The sequence below is a fragment of the Aotus nancymaae genome, unplaced genomic scaffold (genome assembly GCF_030222135.1).
Source record: "Aotus nancymaae isolate 86718 unplaced genomic scaffold, 86718_ANA_hifiasm-v0.15.2.pri h1tg000029l, whole genome shotgun sequence".
NCBI classification, from domain to species: Eukaryota; Metazoa; Chordata; class Mammalia; order Primates; family Aotidae; genus Aotus; species Aotus nancymaae.
In genome coordinates, this window is record NW_026988442.1 from 60,375,339 (window position 1) to 60,398,301 (window position 22,963).

Here is a 22,963-nt window from a genome sequence, read left to right on the forward strand (position 1 = left end):
GTTTCTGGGAGCCAGGAGTCATCTGAATTAATAAAAAATCACTAACTCAGTTACATACCAGAGAGGCTCTGTATTCCTAGCAGTTTGCCTTATCTAAGGAGGGAGAGGGTGCTAAATAGGATTTTAGTATACCTGCCTGGTTTCATAACAGAAAAATGATGGAGTCGAATCTTTCTAATTACACCCTGTGGATATCTTATCTAGTGCCATATTCAATTGTTTTCACCTTTAACTTCACTCATCACATAGTTAAAAATTGCTTTTGTCAACTTGATGTTTACTGGGTCTTATTCCTCAGTTTCTCTCACACTAACAGCAGTAACTTACCGGTAGCTCACATGGTGAATCTTACCAGGGTGAGTGCATTTGCCGCCATGAAGACTGGGCAACTGACGTGAAGAAAGCAGTTATGGAAGCGTCAAAGCCTCTCAAAGTCATGCTATTTTCCACTAAATTCTTTTGCATGAACATGACATTGAATGGGGACGCAGTAAATGGGAAATTCAACCTCAAATTGAACTACATAGGCTGGAAGTTAGGTAAAATTTGATTCCCTTTGAATAGTTCTAAGCAAGCAATTTGTTACCCTTTATCCTTTAGAGGAATTGATGAACAGGTGGTTTTCAGAAGATCACTTGGTAAATTTAGCTTCTGAAATTTGAGCAACTCAAGATCTGATTGGTTGCACTTGCCACATGATAATTCGGAGCCCAGGCATCACACTGGCTTTTGCCTGGGGTTCTCAGGAGGGGAGAGTTGGGAGAGGCTTTGCTGCTGAGGAAAATTTATTTGGTAGCTTGAAGGTAAGGCCAGTTTATGACTTTTTCTGTAATACTCTTTCAGGAGATGTTCCACCACTTCACTTGAAGTATTTTTCGAAGGTTTGGGCCATAACCGAGGAAATGAGTGGTAGAAATACTGAGGCCCTACTAATATCTACCATGTACAGTGTGGGATTAGAGTCAAGTCCTATACTAACCAATTTATTGCTCGACTGAATTGGCTCTCTTGTCTAACATTTTTTTGCGTTTGATATTTCTCCCTAAATATATTTGTATGAAAAAGAAGATACGTTGCCCTATGTTCCTATATTTATCCTGTTCTACTGGGCTTCATTTGCCTGAGGAGTGGCAGTTTCGCTAGCTTGACAAAACCAGCCACTGCAGGGTATTGGTTTACACGGCAAACATCTTTGGATGAAGGGACAGCTGTTCCGACTCATCATCCACTTCATATCAAGAGTCCTACTCTCTGGCGTCAAACTGTAGAGGCCTTGAGAGATCCTTTTGCTATTTTCTGCATTAGAAGCTTAGGCTAAGGACTGACAATCCTATATGTACTTCAATCAATGCTTTACAACTTCGTTATTTTTCAGGTTTGAACGAGAGCTACAGAAACAAAAGAAAAAGTCTGTATAAGCCAATGGTGTCCGGGAAGAAAATAACCCCATTGCCTTGAGGTTTCTTTTTTTCTTTTAAAATTTATTGACATGTATTTTTATGGGTTCCAATATGAAGTCTAAGATATACTGCAAACAGTGGATCAGGGCAGTATAGAAAACTGAGTCAGCCCTCTTAGAATTTTGGTGCTGGAGGGAAAAATTTCAGCCTCTTCTGAAAGCCAAGCTGACCTTCTTTCACCAAAATTTTTGCTGGAAAGTGTCCTTTCTCTAAGTGTTTGGAAGTTTAAATTTTCTGTTCCCTGAGTCCAAACTCTCTCACTCCCTTTCTTCAATTTCCTTTTGCAATTTTAACTAAATTGATTATGTAGAAGTAGCAATTCTAACACTGAAGGAATAAAGAGAAAGAAATTTGAAGCTTCTGCTGCTTATACTTGTATTTTAAATGTCTTCTCTCCCTGAGCCTGCAACAATCTATGAATTTATACAATAGTTTCGCTTCAAATTCCAGTTTTATAATGTCATAAGATAATTTCAGTGCTGGGGGTAGACTCTAATGTGTTTTCATTTGTATGGAATATGAAAAGTTTGTAGGTGCCACTACTACTCTGGAAAAATGGCAGATGACGAAGAATATGAGGAGGTGGTGGAGGTAAGATTTTTAAAAAAAAAACACTGACAGCAAACTATTTTATGTAGTGACAATCAAAGCCATGTAGGTGAATTAATCATTTGAAAAATACATTGTCTATTATAACTTCACAAAGAGTCACCATTTAAAGCATAAGAAAGGAATATTTTATGTTCAGTTTCACTGTAATTACGTGGGATTTAGAATTGAAAGGAAATATCACTGTTTCCCACTTTTGCTTTTCTTTAAGCTCTCAAAAAACTAAGTGTGGAGTAAAGGCAGGTTTTAATTCGGCTTCTAAAACTACTTTCTTCCCCAGTTCCCAACCCCAATGTTCAAAGGGCTAGCGATGAAGAGAAACTTGTGAGAACAGAACTCTGTCTCTTAGTGTCTGCATAGCAATAGAGGAAAAGATCTACTCCTTCGTCTTTGCTTCAACTAGCTAATTATCTATAGGGTAACATGGGTTAGATATTCAGAATAATCATATGTATGAAATTAAATGCACATGTGAGGCTTTATACACAATAGGTACACATGTGCACAGACACACACATACACGCAAATATAAACAAAGGCATGAAGGTCACAGTGACAGTTGGAGCCACACCTTGCCACCAACTTCAATATATTTACCTAAGTGAACAAGACTAGCTTTTGCTTTTGAATTTTGAATAAGAACAAAGACTATAGTGGGTATCTTGAAAATTTTCCTTCCAATTCTTGGTGGACATCTAACACATTTTACAAAGCTGTTAATCATTTATTTTACATTTATTTTACATCCTTTTGTTTTTATCATCTTATGGTTTTTCCTCACCAGCTCTTGCCTTTAGCTTCACATTCAGGAAATAAAATCTAAAGGCTTGGAACTATAATACACATAAATACAGTGCCATGAATCTGAATGTGCTTACGAATTATCAATTAATGATGATTTAAACCTTTGAAAATCTCTAAATGCCTAAGGCACTTGGAGGGAGTTCTGAAAATCTGTGCTTTTTAATAAGACTGAAATTATCTGTAAGAGCTACCCAGAACCAAATTCCAGGTGGCAGTGCCAAAACTGGTCTTCGGAAAATTATTTTAGTGACCAGTCTATATTTAGATGAAGGCAATTTTGTTTATTCTATGAATAAAATTGCTTTTATTACTGAACGACATGAGGGAAAAATAGAATGAATCTCATACAATGTAACACTAAACCTCTCTGGGTTAAATGCTGATGGCATCTTTCATGCTGATATTATCACTAGTGTGCATTTTGCTTATGTCTCTAAGGGTCAGAAATATCACTATCAAACACTAATACAATTATAAATTAAATTATTTTCCCTGTGATAATAATGCCAGTAGCAGTTTCTAGTCTCCAACTTAAATATCTCTTGTCTTTCTTAAAATAATTTTATACCTTTGCCACTGGAAATTGGCCTTAGTGCTAGACTCAATTGATTTAACTAGATGTCATAAAAGTGGAGGGGGCTATTTTTAGACATCCCAACCCTACCATTTTGTTTCCATTACAGCTTCTGGGTCTCACCAGCAGGTGTTAAATGAATAGACTGCCTGCCAGAAAATACTGAACTGAGATCTCTTTGACCTCAAAAAAGATCATGAGCATGGGAGGGTGGTGCATTCGAAAAAATTGCCAGGGAAGATTTTAGAAAACAGAGGAACTAGCTTTAAAAATATGCAGAAAACAGAGAAGAACTGGCTTTAAAATTATATTTCCTTGGGATCTTGGACATCTGAAATAAAGTTTTACTGTTCTCTCTACTCAAACTTAAACTTGGAAAGAAAGAGAAAGAAGCAAGGATGTACTATCTAATTAGTGTCACAGCTCTAAAAAAAGAGTGAGATTTGGCATACAAATTAATGCCAACCATTTAAATAATGTTGCCTCTTTTTTTTTTTTTTTTTTGAGACGGAGTTTCACTCTTGTTACCCAGGCTGGAGTGCAATGGCGCGATCTCGGCTCACCGCAACCTCCGCCTCCTGGCTTCAGGCAATTCTTCTGCCTCAGCCTCCCGAGTAGCTGGGATTACAGGCACGCGCCACCATGCCCAGCTAATTTTTGTATTTTTTAGTAGAGACAGGGTTTCACCTTGTTGACCAGGATGGTCTCGATCTCTTGACCTCGTGATCCACCTGCCTCGGCCTCCCAAAGTGCTGGGATTACAGGCTTGAGCCACCGCGCCCGGCCCCATGTTGCCTCTTTTATAAGCATATTTCTAGATGGATTTACCAAGGGTGAGAGCTCAGCAAAGTTAAAATTGAATGGCTTTGAAAGAGCTGCTTTTACTTGGATACTGGGAAAATCCGAAATAGTTGCGAATCTTCCATTTTAGTTTAATCTTTCTTCCGAAGCCACTGATGTTTTGTGTGACCATAGGAATGACTGACTCCATGTGGCATCAGCATCAAGTAATATTTCCTAGAGTGTCCAAATGGTATTTCTTGTGTGCTAACATCACAACCGTAAAAAAGCAATTCTCTGTCCTGTCAGTGCTTGTGATTTTTGTTGTGATGTGTAACAATATACAGGCAGAATTAGATTGTAAGTTAAAAGAATAGCTCAAGAGTAAAGAAAGCACAAGAATAAGGAATATTAGGACAAGTTTTAGACGATTGTTAACACAGGTGAAATAGAGTGGGCAGCCTAATGACAATGGTTAAATAATTTGATGACAATTCACTGAACCAAGAAAGCAGGCCACTGAGGGAAATTTTGCATCTTAATGTTTTCCCTTCCCTTGGGTACTGTATATGTTTTGGTGTCAGAGATAAGTGAAAATGAAGCATAAAGTGTTATACATCCATTTTTTGACTGAGAAATGAGCCAAGTGTTTCATCTTTATCCCCTTCCTCGTGTACTTGGCCTAAATAAGCCTCTCCTTCTGTTCACCCTGCAGAGAAGGGTGAGGCTAAGGACAGGATTCCTCTCTCCTTACACATCTGAAACAAAATGTCAACCAGTTCCTTTCCACATCTATTTATTGCTGGTGATGTCAGAAGTAGAACAAAAGTAGACTCGGTTTCAGATCCAGGCTGCAGATCCGTCATGCAGGCCATGATGACCTCAGAGCCACCATGGCAAATTGCAGCCTACTTTCCCCACACTTCGTGATGAAGAATCTTCTCATTTTCCCCTTCATCTCTTAGCATTTACAAATTTTCATATTAGCATCACTCTGTTTAGGACAATCACACTATTGCAAGAGACTCGCCCATCACTCCAGAAGAAACTGATTACTTACTAATCAGGGGGGTATAGGAATAGTTGAGATGTGGATACACTTTGGGATCTTATTATTCCAAATGCATTCACATTCGAGTTACTGTTTTATTTTATTGTTAGTTTGCAAACAGTGAGTTTTATCACAGTTCCTCTCTGCCCGACCCACACACTCAGGATCTTTTTATTGTATTCTCTTCTCAGCAAATTCTATCTTGGGGATCATAAGAAAAAAATTTACATGTCCCAGTAAAGTAAAACAGCTTCGCTTAATTAAAAAACTGCCTGATACACTTTTCTTAGCCCTCTGCACCTCTTTGTCCTTTGGGATGGCATCCACTTTAGCTTTCCTCAAGTATTACAAGGTGAAAATGGGTTCCAAAGTATGAACAGGCTTTCCCACAGACATTCCAAATCAACTGAGCTAGTGCAGTCACCTAAGTGGTTCAGCTGAGGAGAGGTGAGGTGGTTTCTGCTTTGGTTCTCTTGCCAATGCCTTTGTGCTCTATTTACAGTACTACACAGAAGAAGTGGTTTATGAAGAGGTGCCAGGAGAGGTAAGGCTCAGTCCACAGCTGCATAAACTGCATTCTCATTAAAGCGGGAAGAGCGTTCTCCTTTGTCACACTCCCAGGGCCACAAAGATGGCAAAAGGGATTATCTGACAGAAGTTCACTCACCTACCTGTGCCCAGAAGCTGGTGTGAAAACACAAACATTACCTGTTTGATGGGTTATTTCACTTTTTTTTGCTATTCAACAAACCCAAGACGGCAGGGGTTGGTTCCCCCTATTGCTCGTGTGGGATTTTTTGTGTAGATGATGCTAATTAGAATGTCAGTGGCTATCACCATTAACCAGCTGCAGCAGAAGGGATGGTCTTGGCTTTGTGATTGGCATAGGAACAAGCAGTTTTATTGTGTAGTGTTGTAACTTGTAGGACACCATCTCTGCATCAGGGATAGTGCCTCCAAGGCTTTGTCCCTGATGATGCATTGAAATGCTACTCAGATTTTAGCACGTTAGGAATTCTAAATAAGCTATTACCATAAATATTCCAAGTTCAAGCTCTTTTTTTTTTCCAAGGCGAAATACCTATCTCATGCTTTATCTTCTTCATGGAGCTGTTTCTCTTTGAGCATGACAAACAGTGATAGGGATGGTTAATCCTGAAGCTTGTTCAGAGAACCTGTGACTGCACAGAAACTAACATCTGTAGATGCTGTAAATTGGTTTCTCACAGTCAACCATGCCTTAGTAATCATGGGCAGAAAACAACCTATTAGCAATGATGTGACAACACTAGAGGGGGGTTTTATAAATGTACAATTTCCTTACTAGGTTCTCTTTTCATAATTGATGCTAGAACTCTCTCTTTGGTGCAGATGGTATTAGTTGTGAAGGGAAAGATACTGTGAGATGGATTGAAGACTTGGCTGCTTATCTTTTTTTCTTACATGCATTATTTTTAACCTTGGACTAGACCCAAACTTTGAGTCTTAGTGTCTTCCACTATAGCCTGCTGTAAGAAATAGTAATTTCCCACCTACTGCATGGATTGGACTGTTGTGAGGATAATTACCCCATTATGCTGTCATTGTTATTCTTGTCCAGCTAAGCATTTATTAGTGTAAATGGTACTCCAGTTCACCTTAATTAACTGACTAAGCCAAGGGAATGAAAATCTCTTATAATATTGATGTGGTTCATTTTTTTAAAAGTTCATTATTCTTTGTCTCCTACTACAGTAGAAAATGCCTATATCCCTGCAGAACGAGTGACCGATTTTCCCTTAGTCATTTACAAGTTAATATAAAAGTCAAGAATTTGAGCTTTGTTTGATTATCTTAACTTTTTGTTCCCCAATCTCAAGTTTGCTTTTACTTTACCCAGACAACTTGATTTTCAACTGTTTAAAAAAATAGTTTATTGCTGATATTTCCCCCTACTTTGAAGCATTTGGGTGTCTTTCTGCAAATGCAAACTTAAGGCAATGTTGCAAAGTAATAAGGAGTAAGACTTTTACTCCACACAATCCCAACAATCAGCATTCAGATTTATGTAACATAATGTGCCTTCATGTGGCTATAGTATGTGGTGTTCTGCTTTGACTTACTTTAGATATGGAAAAGTAACACCAGGAATGTAAATCTGACTTGAAGTTAGAATAATATATACTGAGATCATGGTAGCACAGTTTTTACTTTCACAACAATGTTGAACTTCATATCAAATTTTCAGACAATAACAGAAGTTTATGAGACTACGACAACAAGGACGTCTGACTATGAGCAATCAGAAACTTCCAAACCAGCTCTGGCACAGCCAGAACCAGCGAAGCCGGCGGAAAGGAGGAAGGTCATCCGGAAGAAAGTGGATTCTTCAAAGTTCATGACCCCCTACATTGCACACAGTCAGAAAATGCAGGATCTTTTTAGCCCAGTAAGTTTCAAACAACTTCTGCTAACCTGGTTTGATTATTAAGAAATTACCGATCTCAGCCCACTCTTGGATACTGGCTGGATTTTATTTCTCAAACTTGTATGAAACAAAAACTTATTTTGAAAAATATAGGCTCTTGGGCCGGGCGCGGTGGCTCACGCCTGTAATCCCATCACTTTGGGAGGCCGAGGCGGGTGGATCACGAGGTCAAGAGATCGAGACCATCCTGGTCAACATGGTGAAACCCCGTCTCTACTAAAAATACAAAAAATTAGCTGGGCATGGTGGCGCGTGCCTGTAGTCCCAGCTACTCAGGAGGCTGAGGCAGGAGAATTGCCTGAAGCCAGGAGGCGGAGGTTGCGGTGAGCCGAGATTGCGCCATTGCACTCCAGGCTGGGTAACAAGAGAGAAACTCTGTCTCGAAAAAAAAAAAAAAAAAAAATATATATATATATATATATATATATAGGCTCTTATGACTATTAAATTTTTATTTTATTTAATTCATTTGTACCATTGCAGCATAAGAAAAGCATTCTTATTCTTAAAATCATTCCTGCAAGATAAGCACAAGGCCAATCATAAAGCATTTATTGGTATTTAATCACTATTAGCCAATCTAGAATAATGAAATCATAAATATAGATTTAATTGAGGTCAGTTCACAGAAGCTACATAGCATATTTAAACTATGTCAGCAGAATAGCTTCCTAAGTAGACTAGCTAACAGTATATAAAAAGGAATATAAAGAGTTGTAGAATGAAGAAGAACATTTATTTTAAAAAACCAAGATCAGACTAAGAACTCATTCGAAATTGAGGATCTAAATGTTTGACTGTACCTTAGAACAGTGGTTATTAACCATGGCTGCACACTGGAATCCTCCGGGAGTTTTAAAACTCCTGATGCTCAGGCCATTCTAGTTTAATTGGTTCAGGGTTAGGGCCTGTGCACAAATATTTTTTTTTTTTAAAAGAAACAGAATCTTTTTCTGTAGCCCAGGCTGGAGTGCAGTAGCTTGATCATAGCTCACTTCAGCTCTGGACCCTTAGGCTCAAGCAATCCTCCTGCCTCAGCCTCTCTAGCAGCTAGGACTACAGGTGCATGCCACAATGTCTGGCTAATTAAAAAAAAAAATTTGTGGGAATGGGATCTCATATTTTTTTTTCATAGAGGCAGGGTCTTGCTATGTTGCCCAGGATGGTCTTAAACTCCTGGCCTCAGATGATCCTCCCAACTTGGCCCCACAAAACATTAGAATTACAGGCATGAGCCACCATGCCTGGCCCTGTGCAAAAGGGTTTTAAAAAACTGCCCAGATGATTCTAATGTGCAGCCCAGGTTGAGAATCACTGCTGTCAGTGGTTCCTGGTCCTTAAATTCCTGTGTACAGTTCTGCAAGTTACACTGACTGACAGCAGATTTAGATGCACTTCAGTGGGTCTCATTTGTTGATTGTCTGTGGTGGGTTGAGGTCTCACTAGGTGGCTTGATTGCACATCCTCTGGAGGCTTAAAAAAATGAAATGTAGCTTAAGAGAACATTGGATTCTCTAAGACTAAAGTTTATGTCAAAACCATCCTATTAAGGTTGACCAATAAATATTCACTTTTACTTAGGTGATAGCAGCTCATTATTTGGTAAATTTCTAATTGAAAGCCTTGAAAAATCTAAGATAGGTTTCTAAAAACAAGATTTTCTTACCTTCTTTAGTGCTGCAGTATTCAGCAAGGATAGGAATTTTTGTCAATATATTGCCATAAATTCTTATTAATTCAGATCCTATGAACCTAGAATTTCTGATGCTCTGAACAGAATGTCAGCAAAGATCTATAATAGTTTTTAAGTGGCTAGTAACTAAATCAATAGTATAATTTAGATTGTTGACTACTATACTCAAGAGTACTCCCAAAACATTTATAATGATAAATTATGCACATTATTATTAAAGCAAGAATTCATTGTGTATTCAGCAGAAATAATGAAATGGCATTCCTAAATTTACAGAATACTCTATAATTCAGATCTGCCATTAATTCAGTTGATGTTTCAGCTATCTGAACTACTGAAGTTTAGCAGCAACTTGTGAATTGAATATTTTTGCATTGTATTAGCAATCAAATCTTTTCAGAATTAACCAACTCAACTTCTATATTTATTTTCTAAAATAATTGAGGTTCAGGCTTTTTGTGTATGCATTCAGACAAAAAAATGATTGAAAGAATCATTTTAGGATATTTCCAAGACAATAGTCTGCAATAAATTTGTATTGTCTCCAAGATCCAACCATGTTTAGGAGAAGTAATTATCAAATCTATTTTAGTTTTTTGCTGAGAGTCAGCGTAGGGGACAAAAAGAAAGCTGTTACAATTGACAATTGTTATAACTTGAAGGATTTTTTAAAAAATCAGATGGTGTCAGTATGTTGCTTGAAATTTTTGCTGCTGTCTCGTTAGGCTAATATCTGATATTCTTTTCAGAATAAATACAAGAAGAAGTATGAGAAAACAAAAGGACAGCCGTATGCCAGCACAACAGATACCCCAGAACTTCGCAGAATCAAAAAAGTACAAGATCAACTCAGTGAGGTGGGCTGCGTTGCTGAAATAAAAGAGAGAGACATTTCAAAATACACCTACTACTGGGAATTGTGGGCTCCAAATATGTGCTGGGAGAATAAGGAGTTGAATTACTGTGAGCTAGGTCACAAATCTAGCATCAGCCATAGATCATGTTGCTGTAAATGTGAAACCAAACAGACTTCTAAAAGCTTGGCTTAGCAATTTAGCTTAAAGGAGACTATGAGATGGAAGCTCCAACTCACTGTGGTCCTCAACCCTGTAGCACAGTAAGGCCAAGAAGCAGCAGGCTGGAAATCCAGCCAGGAGAGCAGACAAGCAGTAAATGCAGGTGCTCTTTTGAAGATCACAATTTTCCAGCTAAAATGCAGAAACTATGCTTTGTGATACAGACCTAGAGTCATTGGGGTAATGCTCTGTGGTTGTAAGAAATTCCTTAATATACTCACATGTTCATGGCTGTCAGGAATTCTAACTGTGCATTATTTGAGCAGGTTAAGTATCGAATGGATGGTGATGTTGCTAAGACTATCTGTCACGTAGATGAAAAAGCAAAGGATATTGAACATGCAAAGAAAGTATCGCAGCAAGTCAGTAAGGTAAGGCAATGATATTGATGGCTGGGGTACTCAGTAGCATATGCATCACCTCTGCATGGTCTTAGAGGAGAAAATTGGGCAGGCCTGATCCTGCTCACCAGCCTCATAGGCAGTATGAAGTCAATACCCGCATTCATCAGGGAGGCTGCACAGATGACTGAAGTGGCCTGTAGAACGTATGGGTGGTTGGAAGGGTCCATTCCCTGCCCAAAGAGGCAGCTGTGACTCGGCTCCAGGCTGTTGCTGCATGGAATATAGTCCCAGTGTCACCAAAGAAGCTGAGGAGGTAAATTTTTAATTGAAAGAAATTAGAATTCTAAATCAAAAGCTGACTATTGTAGGAGGAGTATTATAGGATGTTGGCATGGTCAATGTTTTCCTAGTAACACATCAGCAGCCTTTGAGCCAGGAGCCTTCATGAGTCTCCCTTTGTTGTTTAAATCCTCATGCCTTTGGGTAAGACCTCAAGCCACAGGTCCTCTGCTCCTTCTGTCTAGGTTTTATACAAGCAGAACTGGGAAGACACCAAGGATAAGTACCTGCTTCCTCCTGATGCCCCTGAACTTGTCCAGGCTGTTAAGAACACAGCCATGTTCAGCAAGGTAAGGGCCTGCTCCATCGCCATTTCTAACTCCCTATGTCATCCCATCATACACTTTATGCAATGCTTGGTGAACTCTTGATCATCCGGAATACAATTCCCCAGTGTTTTTGTGAGTAGCCTTGAGACACGGGAGACTGCAGGGGTGGGGCTTGACAAAAGGAACCGAGAGGCAGAGTGGGGAGAGGGTCCTTTGGGAACTTGAGCAACCTGGGAGCAGAGGGGAGTGTCTGTGGAGAATAAAGGTGTGCTGGAGAACCAGCTAAGAGAGCCACAAAGTAATATCTCAAAATTTTCTGTAGACCCTGTGCTATACTTTGGATGTCCCTGGCTATTACTCTAATTAGAGGTTTATTTTGTGACCCATCTTGCAAGTGTACTGTATTGCCCTGAACTAGTGCTTCCTGGCTCCTTACATTGTGTTAGTGCTTGTAAGTGCTATTAATAAACAATGACAACAGCAACAACAACAATAACAACAAAAAAACAACAAGAAGGCAGGTAGAGTCACAGAGAAGAGATGAAACAAAATTAGACGCATCTGCCCCTCTGAAAGTAAGAAAGAGAAGCAGGCCATGCTATCAGTAAAAATGACTTGAGTTGGGTGGAAAAGGGGAAGTTATTTGTGAATTTCATTTACCTTTGCTCTCACCTGGCCCTTGGTTCTCTAGGTCATTGATGGATGAATTCGAAATTATGTATTTTGTGTAAATGTGACCCTACCTCCTCCTAACTTTTCACTCTTTTTTGATTTAGAAACTGTACACTGAAGACTGGGAAGCAGACAAAAGTTTGTTTTACCCCTACAATGATAGCCCGGAACTGAGGAGAGTTGCCCAGGCCCAGAAAGCTCTCAGTGATGTAAGTGAAAAGCAAGCGGCACCATTTAGGTGTGCAGAGTCAGGAGAACTTGAATTACATCTTCTGGACGGTTGGTCACTGCAACTCTCCTTTATAAGAGACTAAATGCTACATTTCAGAGGAGTCGATCCAGAATTGTTATACTTTACGATGTCTCATTTGAATTAGATATAATTTATACTTTATATTAAATATAATCTAGTCCAATTCCCTCTTCTTACAGGTGGCAAACCTGAATGTGGGGTCACATTAGTTAGTGCAGAGCCCAGGCTTGTGAGCCCAAGACTAGCATTCTTCCCGCTAGAGAATTAGTCCTTCTTTTCCCTTGGCTCTGGTTGAAGTTGTTCTGCGACAACGGAGTGGCAATTTAAAAAAACCTATTGTAATCATAACCACCTTTCCAAATCTATTAAGTAAACAATGTTATGGAAGGGTTGTGCCTTGCTATCCTAATCATCAAGTCCAAATTGTGGTGTGTCTCCCTTTTTCTGTGTGTGGGACCTGACTAGTGTACTTGTTAAAACATATTTGTGACTGGGTGTGATAACATCCCTGTAATCCCAGCAGTTTGGGAGGCCAAGGTAGGAGGATTGCTTGAAGCCAGGAGTCTGAGATCGGCCTGGGCAGCAAAGCAAGACCCCCATCTCTACAAAATATATTTTTAAAAAATTAGCCAAGTGTGGTGATGCATGTCTGTAGTCCCAGCTACTCAGGAGGCTGAGGTAGGAGGATCATGTGAACCCACAAGGTCAAGGCTGCTGTGACTTATGATCAAGCCTCTGCACTCCAGCCTGGGTAACAGCGAGACCCCGTCTTAAAAATAAACAAACAATGACAACACCAACAACAACCAAACAAACCAAAAACATATTTGTGTAATTATCCTGCAAAGAGCTCTTGCTATCAGAAGATACTTTAGTTAGTGAAAAATCAGTGAGCCCTCTTGCCAGAATTTTGGCATCCTAGATCTTGAAAACCGTGTGTTAGAATAACTTAAAAGGCTTAATAGAGTCCTTAGGTTTGAAACCAGCAGTAGCAGCAGAGAGACACACTTGGGCCTAGCACTCCCCCTTGTTTTCAGGTACTTTCTCACATGACCATTGGATTTGCCCGAGGCCATATTGAAAATCCAGACTGCTACTCCAGTCTTCAGTAGAGCACTGTATTATAAAGTGACAAGTTATTTGACATTCAATTGTCGATTAGATCCCTGGAACCTCATATACTCAATTTGGACTTAGTAAGCCAGTTCAGACTGACTGGGATTTACTTCTAATGGCTCCTAGGATCTGATCTTGCCCTGAATCAAAATAATACATACCAATTTGATGGCATCTCTAACTTTTGAGTCTAATTTTTAATGCCACCCTCTTAATATCACCTGAAAATTTAGTGGATGTCTTTTCTATTTGAATTTCTATGTAATTGATTCAAATATAATACAGATATACTTCTATCCTTCCATAGGTAAGTTAGGAAATAGAGAAGGTCTAACAAAATTTTGAAGTCATCTAGCATATGGTACCAATTTTAATGTGTGAGTACCTCTTGCTTCTCTTTCAAGATTAGCTTTGTGGTTCTGTATCTCACATATTCACAATATTGTTGTGTGGCTGTTATCAAGTGATCCATAGTTATTTATTGAAAGTCTATTATGCATGCATACCTGGAAGGATAGAAAAGTACTACAAGCAGTTTTCATCCTTTCCCCTGAGAATTTATCATCAGGTTGGTAAAATAAAAGTATTATATATCAAACAACAAGAAAAAAAGTTAAAAATGAAACAAAACCCAATAGTCTAATACTTGCTACAAGAAAGACAGGATACATGTGAGTAATCAGAGAAGGTCATGTGGTGGTGATCCCGAGGGCATGGGTAGTGAGTGATGAAGAAGAAAGGCATTTTGAGTAGAGGGAGCACTTGAACAAAGGGACACAGGCAAAATGAGGTCTGAGTTTTGAAGGACCACAAAAGTGAATCATGTGAGTGCCTCATTTGGAGAGCACTTGTGAGAATGCCGGGAGCAGGACCTTGAAAGGCATACAAAATCGCTTTGACATGGAATGGTAAGAAATAAGAAGCATCATAAGATTTTGGAGAGGAAAACAGTTGATAAAAATAGAATCTGGGGGCTGGGTGCAGTGGTTCATGCCTGTAATCCTAGTACTTTGAAAGGCCAAGGTAGGCGGACCACCTGAAGTTGGAAGTTCAAGAACAGCCTGACCAACATGGAAAAACCCCATCTCTACTAAAAATACAAACAATTAGCTGGGCATAGTGGTACATGCCTGTAATCTCAGCTACTTGGGAGGCTGAGGTAGAAGAATTGCTTGAACCAGGGAGGTGGAGGTTGCAGTGAGCTGAGATAGCACCACTGTACTCCAGCCTGGGCGACAAGAGTGAAACTCTGTCTTAAAAAAAAAAAAAAAAGAATCTGGAGGAATATTGATGGGCAATATGGTAGATTGAGATGAGGAAAAACTGGGTAATTTGGAAAAATCTATTTTAGTAATAATTAGGGCAAAGGGGAGGAAGAAAGGAATCTGAGAGTAGTAAGTATTAATAAGCATGAATGGCATTGGATATTGGAGACAAAAAAGAGAAAAAAATCCATAAGGAGCTTCGGACTGTAGACTGGTGGTCTGGGTGAGTAGGGGCACAGCTGTTAAAGATGCATTCGTGGAAAGAGAAATGGAGTTGAGATGATTGAAGGAACATTCAGATCAAGGCATCCTATGGATAAATTAGAAAGTTAGTACCATTGCTCAGGTATGAGACCAGGGCAAGAAATTAATATTTGAGAGTCATCAGAACAAAGTGATAGCTGAAGACATGAACATCTATAAAGGAAGCAGAAGAGCGCATGGCCAAGGGCAGAGTTTTAGAGGACACCCACACTTAGGACTGAATAGGAGCCAGCAAAAGCATGAGAGAACAAACAGAAAAGTTGAAGGTGAACCAGGAAATGCCATGTCATGTAAGCCTGGGAGAGGTTTCCAAGAAGACACTTAATCTCCTCTCTCCCTTCATCTGTCAAATGGAGAGATGAAGGGTTACCTTCATGCCATTCTAATGCTATGGACTTTAAACAATTAAAGTTGGCCACATGTTTTGAGCTATTACAGTAGAAGACGTAATGAATGTACAATAATGAAGTAAAGTCTTCCTCGCTATTCCTATTCCTCAAAAAGATGTGGCAGTTAAGGCATAGCTTTTACTTTTATTGCAGACCAAGTATGCACTCAGCGTCAGATTACTGACATGCCTATTAATACTGCTGTCAGCACTGTGAACTTCTACAATTATTGGGAACAGAGCCCTAAGCAAGGTGTTGTTTGCAGAACATACCACTGGGCAGGCACATAGATTTCTAGCTAAGGGCTTGGGCTTAGAGGCTGTCGCTACTTCTTCTGTACCTTCTTCCTGTGTCTTTCTTAACCCTAATTATCATGTTTTCCTTATTACCTAAGTAGAGACAAACTACTTTGCACACACTTAGAGTCTTTAAGCTGAGGCAGAGTACCGAACTTTTTTTTTAACTTTTGTTGTTTTTCTCCATAACAACAGAATTCTAACTAAACAGAATTCTGAAGAAGGTTCCTGAGAAATCAGGACTTCTAGATCTGATTTGTCTGAAATTTCTTGGCAGAATGTCAGACTTAATAAGCATTTCTCCTGTTCAAATGTTGCTTTTTCCCTAAGGACTTAACCAGCCATGAAAAATCTTGTTGTCCTATGCCTGAAATAAAGTCTTCAGTCTTTGGGCTTTTTTTGTTTTTTTGTTTTGTTTTTTGTTTTTTGTTTTTTTTGAGACAGGGCCTCACTCTGTCACTCAGGCCAGAGTGCAGTAATATAATCCTGGCTTATTGCAACCTCTACCTCCCACACTCAAGCAATCCTCCCATTTTAGTCTCCCAAGTAGCTGGGACTACAGGTGCACACCACCATGCCTGGCTAATTTTTGTATTTTTGGTAGAGACAGGGTTTCACCATGTTTCCTTGGCTGGTCTTGAACCTTTGAGCTCAAGCAGTTTATCCACATTTGCCTCCCAAAGTGCTGGGATAACCATGAGTCACTGTGCCTGACTTAACTTATTTAAAAGAATTTAAGCAGTGGAATTTGTGTAAATACATTTCAAAATCTGTCTTTTGTATCCCAATTGATTTGATGCCCATGAAACCTTTTGTTATAGGCACTAGGTGGGTATTACTGGAATAAGATATAGTTAGACTTGGTTAAAGTATAAAGATGATTGGGACCTTGGGATTATTCAACTGCTTTGCTTGATAAATAAGAATACTGCCATGTAGAAGGGAAAATAATCTGTAGAAATCTCACAGTTGTGTCATGGAAGAGTACGAGGATAATTCTTCTCTTGAGGCATCCCCCCCATGGCCTCAGTGTATAAGACATACATTGAGATGTCAGTCCTTGACTCTTGCTCTAGCCAGAAACTATGCAGGCCACAAGGGTTCCCAAGGATAGGACATCTTCTTTGCCATCCCAGAGTTCACAGTCCAAGAGGAAAGAGACATGTAAACAACAAATTGCAGAGTCATCTGATGACCCCTTTAAGGGAGCTAAGGGCCAAGCTGAGTGAGGTCCCAGGAGAAGGTCATCGCATCTGGTTCAGGAGTCAGGGAAGGTTTGGGAGGGGAGTCATGCTTGTCCTGAACCATGGAGAGGAAACAGCGGTTTGCAGACAGATGGGAGAGGGAACAGCATGTACGAGGTCCTGAAGCATTTGAGGGCCTCATAAGTCTGGGGATCTGTGACTAGTTCTACATTGTTGGAAGCAGGGGCCAAGTCTGGTGAAATAAAAAGCCGGAGGAATCAGTAATGAAGAAAGAAAGTAAGGCAAGAGAAAATGATATGCATGATTCGTGGGTACCATACTTATTTTAAGGTGTTAGAAGTCTTTTGTAGGCTGAAGGGAAGGAGCTAATGAAGAAGGAGAGGTTGGAGTTGTGAGAAAGAGGAGGGATGATTGAGAGAGCTGCGTGCAAAAGGATGTATTGGAAGGACCCGCAGCATGGGTGCGGGAGCCATTCCCTGGGAGGGATGTTTCTCCTCTGAGCCAGGGCAGGGGTGGGAGAGGAGGGATGAATACAGAGAAGATAAGTGTGTAGCGTTTCTTTACTCTATGAAAGAGGAAGCTGAGAGTAAGGTGGAATTGATTGTGGGCTTAAGGACAGTGTTGAAGTTTTAGACTGGCCTCTGAGAATAGGAACTAACCGGAGACTAATAATGAGCTGTGCAAGTTTCCTTGAAAACAAAGTGGCATTTGTATACCATAAGGTCATAGAGTATTGGGAACAGAGCCCCAAGCAAGCTGTTGTTCACAGAACCTACCACTGGGCAGACACGTAGATTTCAAGCTAAGTGTTGTAGTTCAGAGGCGCCCCGCCCTGTACCTTCTTCCTGTGTCCCTCTTAACCCTATTTACCTTGTTAGCACTGCCTGATCCATGGAGTTGTGGGTTTTTTTGTTTTTTTTGTTTTTTTTTTTTTTTTGAGATGGAGTCTTACTCTGTTACCCAAGCTGGAGTGCAGTGGTACGATCTTGGCTCACTGTAACCTCTGCCTCCCAGGTTCAAGCAATTCTCCTGCCTCAGCCTCACGAGTAGCTGAGATTACAGGGCACCTGCCACCATGCCTGACTAGTTTTTGTATTTTTAGTAGAGATAGGGTTTCACCATGTTGGCCAGGCTGGTCTCAAACTCCTGACCTCAGGCGATCCGCCCCCCTCAGCCTTCCAAAGTGCTGGGGTTACAGGCGTGAGGCACCCGTTTTCCTCTGTGGTAGTCAGCATCCTAGGCATAAGAACAGAGGAAGTATATGGTCGAGTTGATCCAAGGCTGGGGATTTATTAAGTGAGTGTGATAAAAAGACAAGGGGTTGGGAGTTAAAGATGCTGGTTATGAGAATAATTGAAATTGTGAACCATGGCGTGGAAACAAAGGGAAGAAAGCAGATCTAGGGCCATGAGTCCTGAGGAGGAGGGAAGAAAATTAAACAAAATAGAAATCGCTAGCAGTACTGAGAGCAAGGGTATGTGACGTCTAGAAGGACGAATTATGGTAACATGTTACACTAAAATTTAAGACTTCAAATAAAGATGAAAGCATAATCATTTTTAAAATACATCCCTGTCTTTTATTTCATCAGGTTGCCTACAAAAAAGGTCTCGCTGAACAGCAAGCTCAATTCACGCCTCTGGCTGATCCTCCAGATATAGAATTTGCCAAGAAAGTAACCAATCAAGTGAGCAAGGTAAGTAAATAGAGCCGGGACTCTCCCTCTCTTGAAAACTCTGCTTAATCATTTCAGCCATCGGGAAGGTCACTAAAGGTGAGCCTGAAGATGAAACACAAACGCTCGGAGTACTTTTACATATGATCCCCAAAAACTCTACAGCAAAAGCAATACATCCATAAATGTCATGAACTATGTTAATGAATGTTTGGCCAGCTTGATGACTCAGAGATTGATAAATGTGAATGTCACCTTTGAAAAACAGAAGCCACATCCTAATGTCACTTGACATTTTCACTTATAGCAATAATACTACAGAGTCACCAAATAACCACACGCTTCCCTGAAGAGCTGGTTTAAATTCATGGTGAAGACCTTGTATAGTTTTGTTTTGTTTTGTTTTGTTGAGACAGAGCCTCGTGCTGGAGTGCAGTGGCACAATCTCGGCTCACTGCAACCTCCTCCTCCCTGGTTTGAGCAATTCCCCTGCCTCAGCCTCCTGAGTAGCTGGGATTACAGGTGTGTGCCACCATGCCCAGCTAATTTTTTTGTGTTTTTAGTAGAGATGGGGTTTCACCATGTTGTCCAGACTAGTCTCAAACTCCTGACCTCAGGCAGTCTGCCTGCCTTGGCCTCCCAAAGTGCTGGAATTACAGGCATGAGCCACCGGGCCCAGCCAAACTTGTATAGTTTTATCCTATCAGTCAGACTTATAAAAATAAGAATGTGTCTCAGACATACGTTAGTTAACAGCAGTGAGCAGTGGACCTCATAACTTTTAAGGCCCTAGCAAACAGCTTAGTCTGCCTATATTTAGGCTAATAAACTAGCTCTGGGGAATGTGGCTCTGATGAGGAATGCAGAGAGACAGATGCTCCGCTGATGAATAGGCCCATGCTCAATTCCTAGTTTAAATTGGTCCAAATCAGGCCACTTTCTCCTGGGATACTGCTGCTTTTAAATACTTTATCTTGCCCTCTATGGAGTTGAGCAGTTTGTTCTTCTGCTTGAATTTTCATGAAACCTCAAGATTTTTGTCTTAAGCATTTTCTGAGTAAAGTATCTAGTAGAGGAGAAGGATGAAACGGTATGGAAGATGATGTCTGTTCAGTGATGTTTGTTAGTGTTCGATATTGCAGATTACCTAACTGTGAGCTGTTTGAATAAAGGATCTAGTAAGTATAGTAAAATTTCACTAATAGGAATACTACTAATCTGAAATTTTGCCCAAGACTAAGCAGAAATTAACTTTTGAACTGTATATAAATACATGGTCCACTGAAAGTGTTGATATTGGCCGAGTGGGGTGACTCATGCCTGTAATCCCTTTGGGAGGCTGAGGTGGGTTGATCACCTGAGGTCAGGAATTTGAGAACAGCCTAGCCAACATGGTAAAACCCCATTTCTACTAAAAATACAAATAATTAACCAATCATGGTGGCAGGTGCCTGTAATCCCAGCTACCTGGGAGGCTGAGACAGGAAAATTGCTTGAACTCGGGAGGTGGAGGTTGCAGTGAGCCAAGATTGCACCGTTGCACTGCAGCCTGGGCAACAAAAGCAAAATTCTGTCTCAAAAAAAAGTGTTGATATTGTAAATAAGATGGGGGAGAAGGATAATTTATCTTCTTGGAAGAAAAATAAAAAGGTGTTTTCAAGTGGTCATTTAGAAATAAAAAGGAATCTATTTTTAAATTTTTATTTAAAGTCTCTTTTAAAAGAATGTTTCTTTACTAAAGAAACATTCTTTTGCCTTATTTAAGTATGTTTTGTTGAGACAGAGTCTCATGCTGGAGTGCAGTGGCGCAATCTCAGCTCACTGCAACCTCCACCTCCCTGGTTCAAGCAATTCCCCTGCCTTAAAAGTGATTTTGGAATATTACTTTTGGACTCCTGTATAATCATTCTCTCCACCAATTTAGACTTGCCAGTTGGTTTAGCGCTGCGCTCTTTGGCACAGAAGCCACTAGCCAAATGTGACTAGGAAGCGCCTGACTTTGAACAGTATAAACTAAGCATATAAGTCAACTTGGGCTTCTGCAGCAAAATACCATACATTGGGTGGCTTAAACAGTAGACATTTATTTTCTCACAGTTCTGGAGGCTGGGAGTCTTAAGATCACGGATGCAGTTCCCCCTCCTGGCTTGTAGATAGCTGCCTTCTCATTGTGTCCTCACACAGTGGAGATGCAGAGCAACTCTGGTCTCTTACGCTTCTTATAATGACAATAATCTCATTATGGGGTTCCCACCCTCATGACCTCACCTAAACTTAATTGCTTCCCAAAGGCCCTTACCTCCAAGAACCATCACATGGTACTTGAGAGTTAGGGCTTCAACATATGAAATTGGTGGATGGGGACACAGACATTCATTCCGCAATACTTAGTGTCCAATATGTGAGAAATGGACACTGGGTCTTGGATACTTAATTATGAAAAAAAGAATGTTTCAAATTAGTATTTTATATTGATCACATGTTGGAATGTTAATATTTCAGATTTACTTGGTTCAGTAAACTATATTATGAAAGTTATTTCTCACATGTTTCTTTCTACATTTAAAAATGTGGCTATGAGAATGAAGTGCATTATATATGCATTGGATGGCACCATTCTAGGTGGGCAAGGTGACAATGTTGGATACATTGAAAGCATTGCCAGAACCAGCCTTGCCCTGTGGAGTAATAATATCAGCTAAGGGGAGAGATAGCATGTGGTGGGGGGGTGGGGGAAGGATTCGGGGGAAACAATTGTTCTCCTTAGTGGGACTGTCTGGTCTTTATGTAGATAGAAAAATATCTCTTCTAGCTTCCAAGCTTCCAGTAATCTCTAAGGGCCTTTAATTCAAAATACTCATTATACTGGGGAGCCATATTTTGGGTGGAGCTCTCTGCGCATCCTCACATCCTTTTCTTACAGCTTCCAATTCAGATGGTAATAATCGCATATCTGCAGTGATTACACTAATGTTACATTCCATTTGCCAGCCTTCCTTACTACACCTGTCAGAATCAATTCTCTCACCTTTGTCTTTGGCCAAAGCCATCAGCTACTTACTTCCTTCTGTCTCAGCTGTATTTTGTAGCTCTAACATAGATGAACAGGCAAAGTTGTTCATAGAAACAGGCCTTCCAGGTGGGGAAACTATGTACCCCATAACCAGCTAAAGGTGGGGCCCTGAATACAAGACGGGGAAGTCCCTTTAGTTTCTCTGTACCTGCCTCTCTGCTCCCTTCCAGATCCACAAAAGAAAAAAATAGAAGATTTCAGGTTGGAATTTCCCACTGATACCAACTGGAGCCTAAACTTAAAAAAATAATAATCTTTCAGTAACATATTGTTGCACAGCATGAAGAAACCAGGCTCTGGTCCTCTAATGCCATGGAAATTCTTCTATCACATAGAATTGGGAAGATTTCCATTGATTTCACTAGAAGAGATTTGATTGAGTCAAGCAGACAGCATTGGGCCCACTGTGGGCAATAAAAATACCAGCTGGGTTCTTTATACCCTTTCTGCAGGGATAACTTTTCTATGAATGGAACCATCAGGAGTCCCAGGGCTTAGCTACTCACAGAAGAAAAGGGTAATTAACTGCCTTCGTATTCCTTTCCATTTGATGACCACATAAAAATTACAGATGCAGATTTTGAAAGTAGATAATGAAGCCACGTGTTTAAGCAAGACACCAGGGTACCCAGTTTATGGCCCCATAGAAGTCCCCTCAGCTGACCTCTGAGGAGGAGGGAAACAAGCTTACTGTATCTATGGACACATGGTCACCCTCTTACCCAGAGAAGGTGTCCCAGAGCTTGTAATTGACCTGACATACTTTCCTCTGTTAAACAAACCAAAAATTTGTAGAGAAGTTAAACTGACTCTTTCTTCCAAGTTTCCATCAACTGCAAATACAACAGAGTTTGAAGAGAAAGATTTCCCCCTAACCTTTCTCTCCAGCTCTGTTGCGTTTGGATGTTGGGAAGGTTGGATGTTGGACCCTAACATGGGTAATCCGTCTCCATGTATTGTACAAAAACTCTGGCCTCACTCTCAGATATGCAGAGTGAGACCCTTTAGCTGGTAGAGAGGGTCCCATGTGGACACATACCTCTCTCTTACTCTCACTCCTCCACCTATGAACCTTTGTCCTTTCCACTGGTCTCCTACCCACAAATGAGGCAGAAGGCCATAACTTCCTCAGTGGTCAACAAGCTCCAGCCTCCTCCTGTGTCATGAAAATCTTCCCAGACTTGGCAGCGCTCAGGAGTGGATTGTGAGAGCTCTATCTCCACCCTGACCCATTTCAGCTGCTGGGTAGGAGGAAATACCTACGGACCTGGGTAGGTCTGTGAAGATTA

General features: G+C 40.3%; 1 protein-coding gene across 22 annotated transcripts in view; it reads left to right on the forward strand.

Moving 5' to 3' along the window:
* Positions 1 to 695: 695 nt before the first annotated feature.
* The window catches only part of NEB (nebulin), a 217,142-nt gene continuing 194,874 nt past the window's right edge, over positions 696 to 22,963 (forward strand). For all 22 annotated transcript variants that reach the window (XM_064382783.1, XM_064382770.1, XM_064382772.1 and 19 more), the window contains exons 1-10: positions 696 to 803; positions 1,376 to 1,459; positions 1,987 to 2,051; positions 5,781 to 5,822; positions 7,506 to 7,706; positions 10,188 to 10,295; positions 10,781 to 10,885; positions 11,383 to 11,487; positions 12,243 to 12,347; positions 18,518 to 18,622. In XM_064382783.1, the coding sequence (XP_064238853.1) occupies positions 2,016 to 2,051; positions 5,781 to 5,822; positions 7,506 to 7,706; positions 10,188 to 10,295; positions 10,781 to 10,885; positions 11,383 to 11,487; positions 12,243 to 12,347; positions 18,518 to 18,622 (807 nt within the window). In that variant the 5' untranslated portion in view covers positions 696 to 803; positions 1,376 to 1,459; positions 1,987 to 2,015. The remainder of the gene's footprint in view (positions 804 to 1,375; positions 1,460 to 1,986; positions 2,052 to 5,780; positions 5,823 to 7,505; positions 7,707 to 10,187; positions 10,296 to 10,780; positions 10,886 to 11,382; positions 11,488 to 12,242; positions 12,348 to 18,517; positions 18,623 to 22,963) is intronic.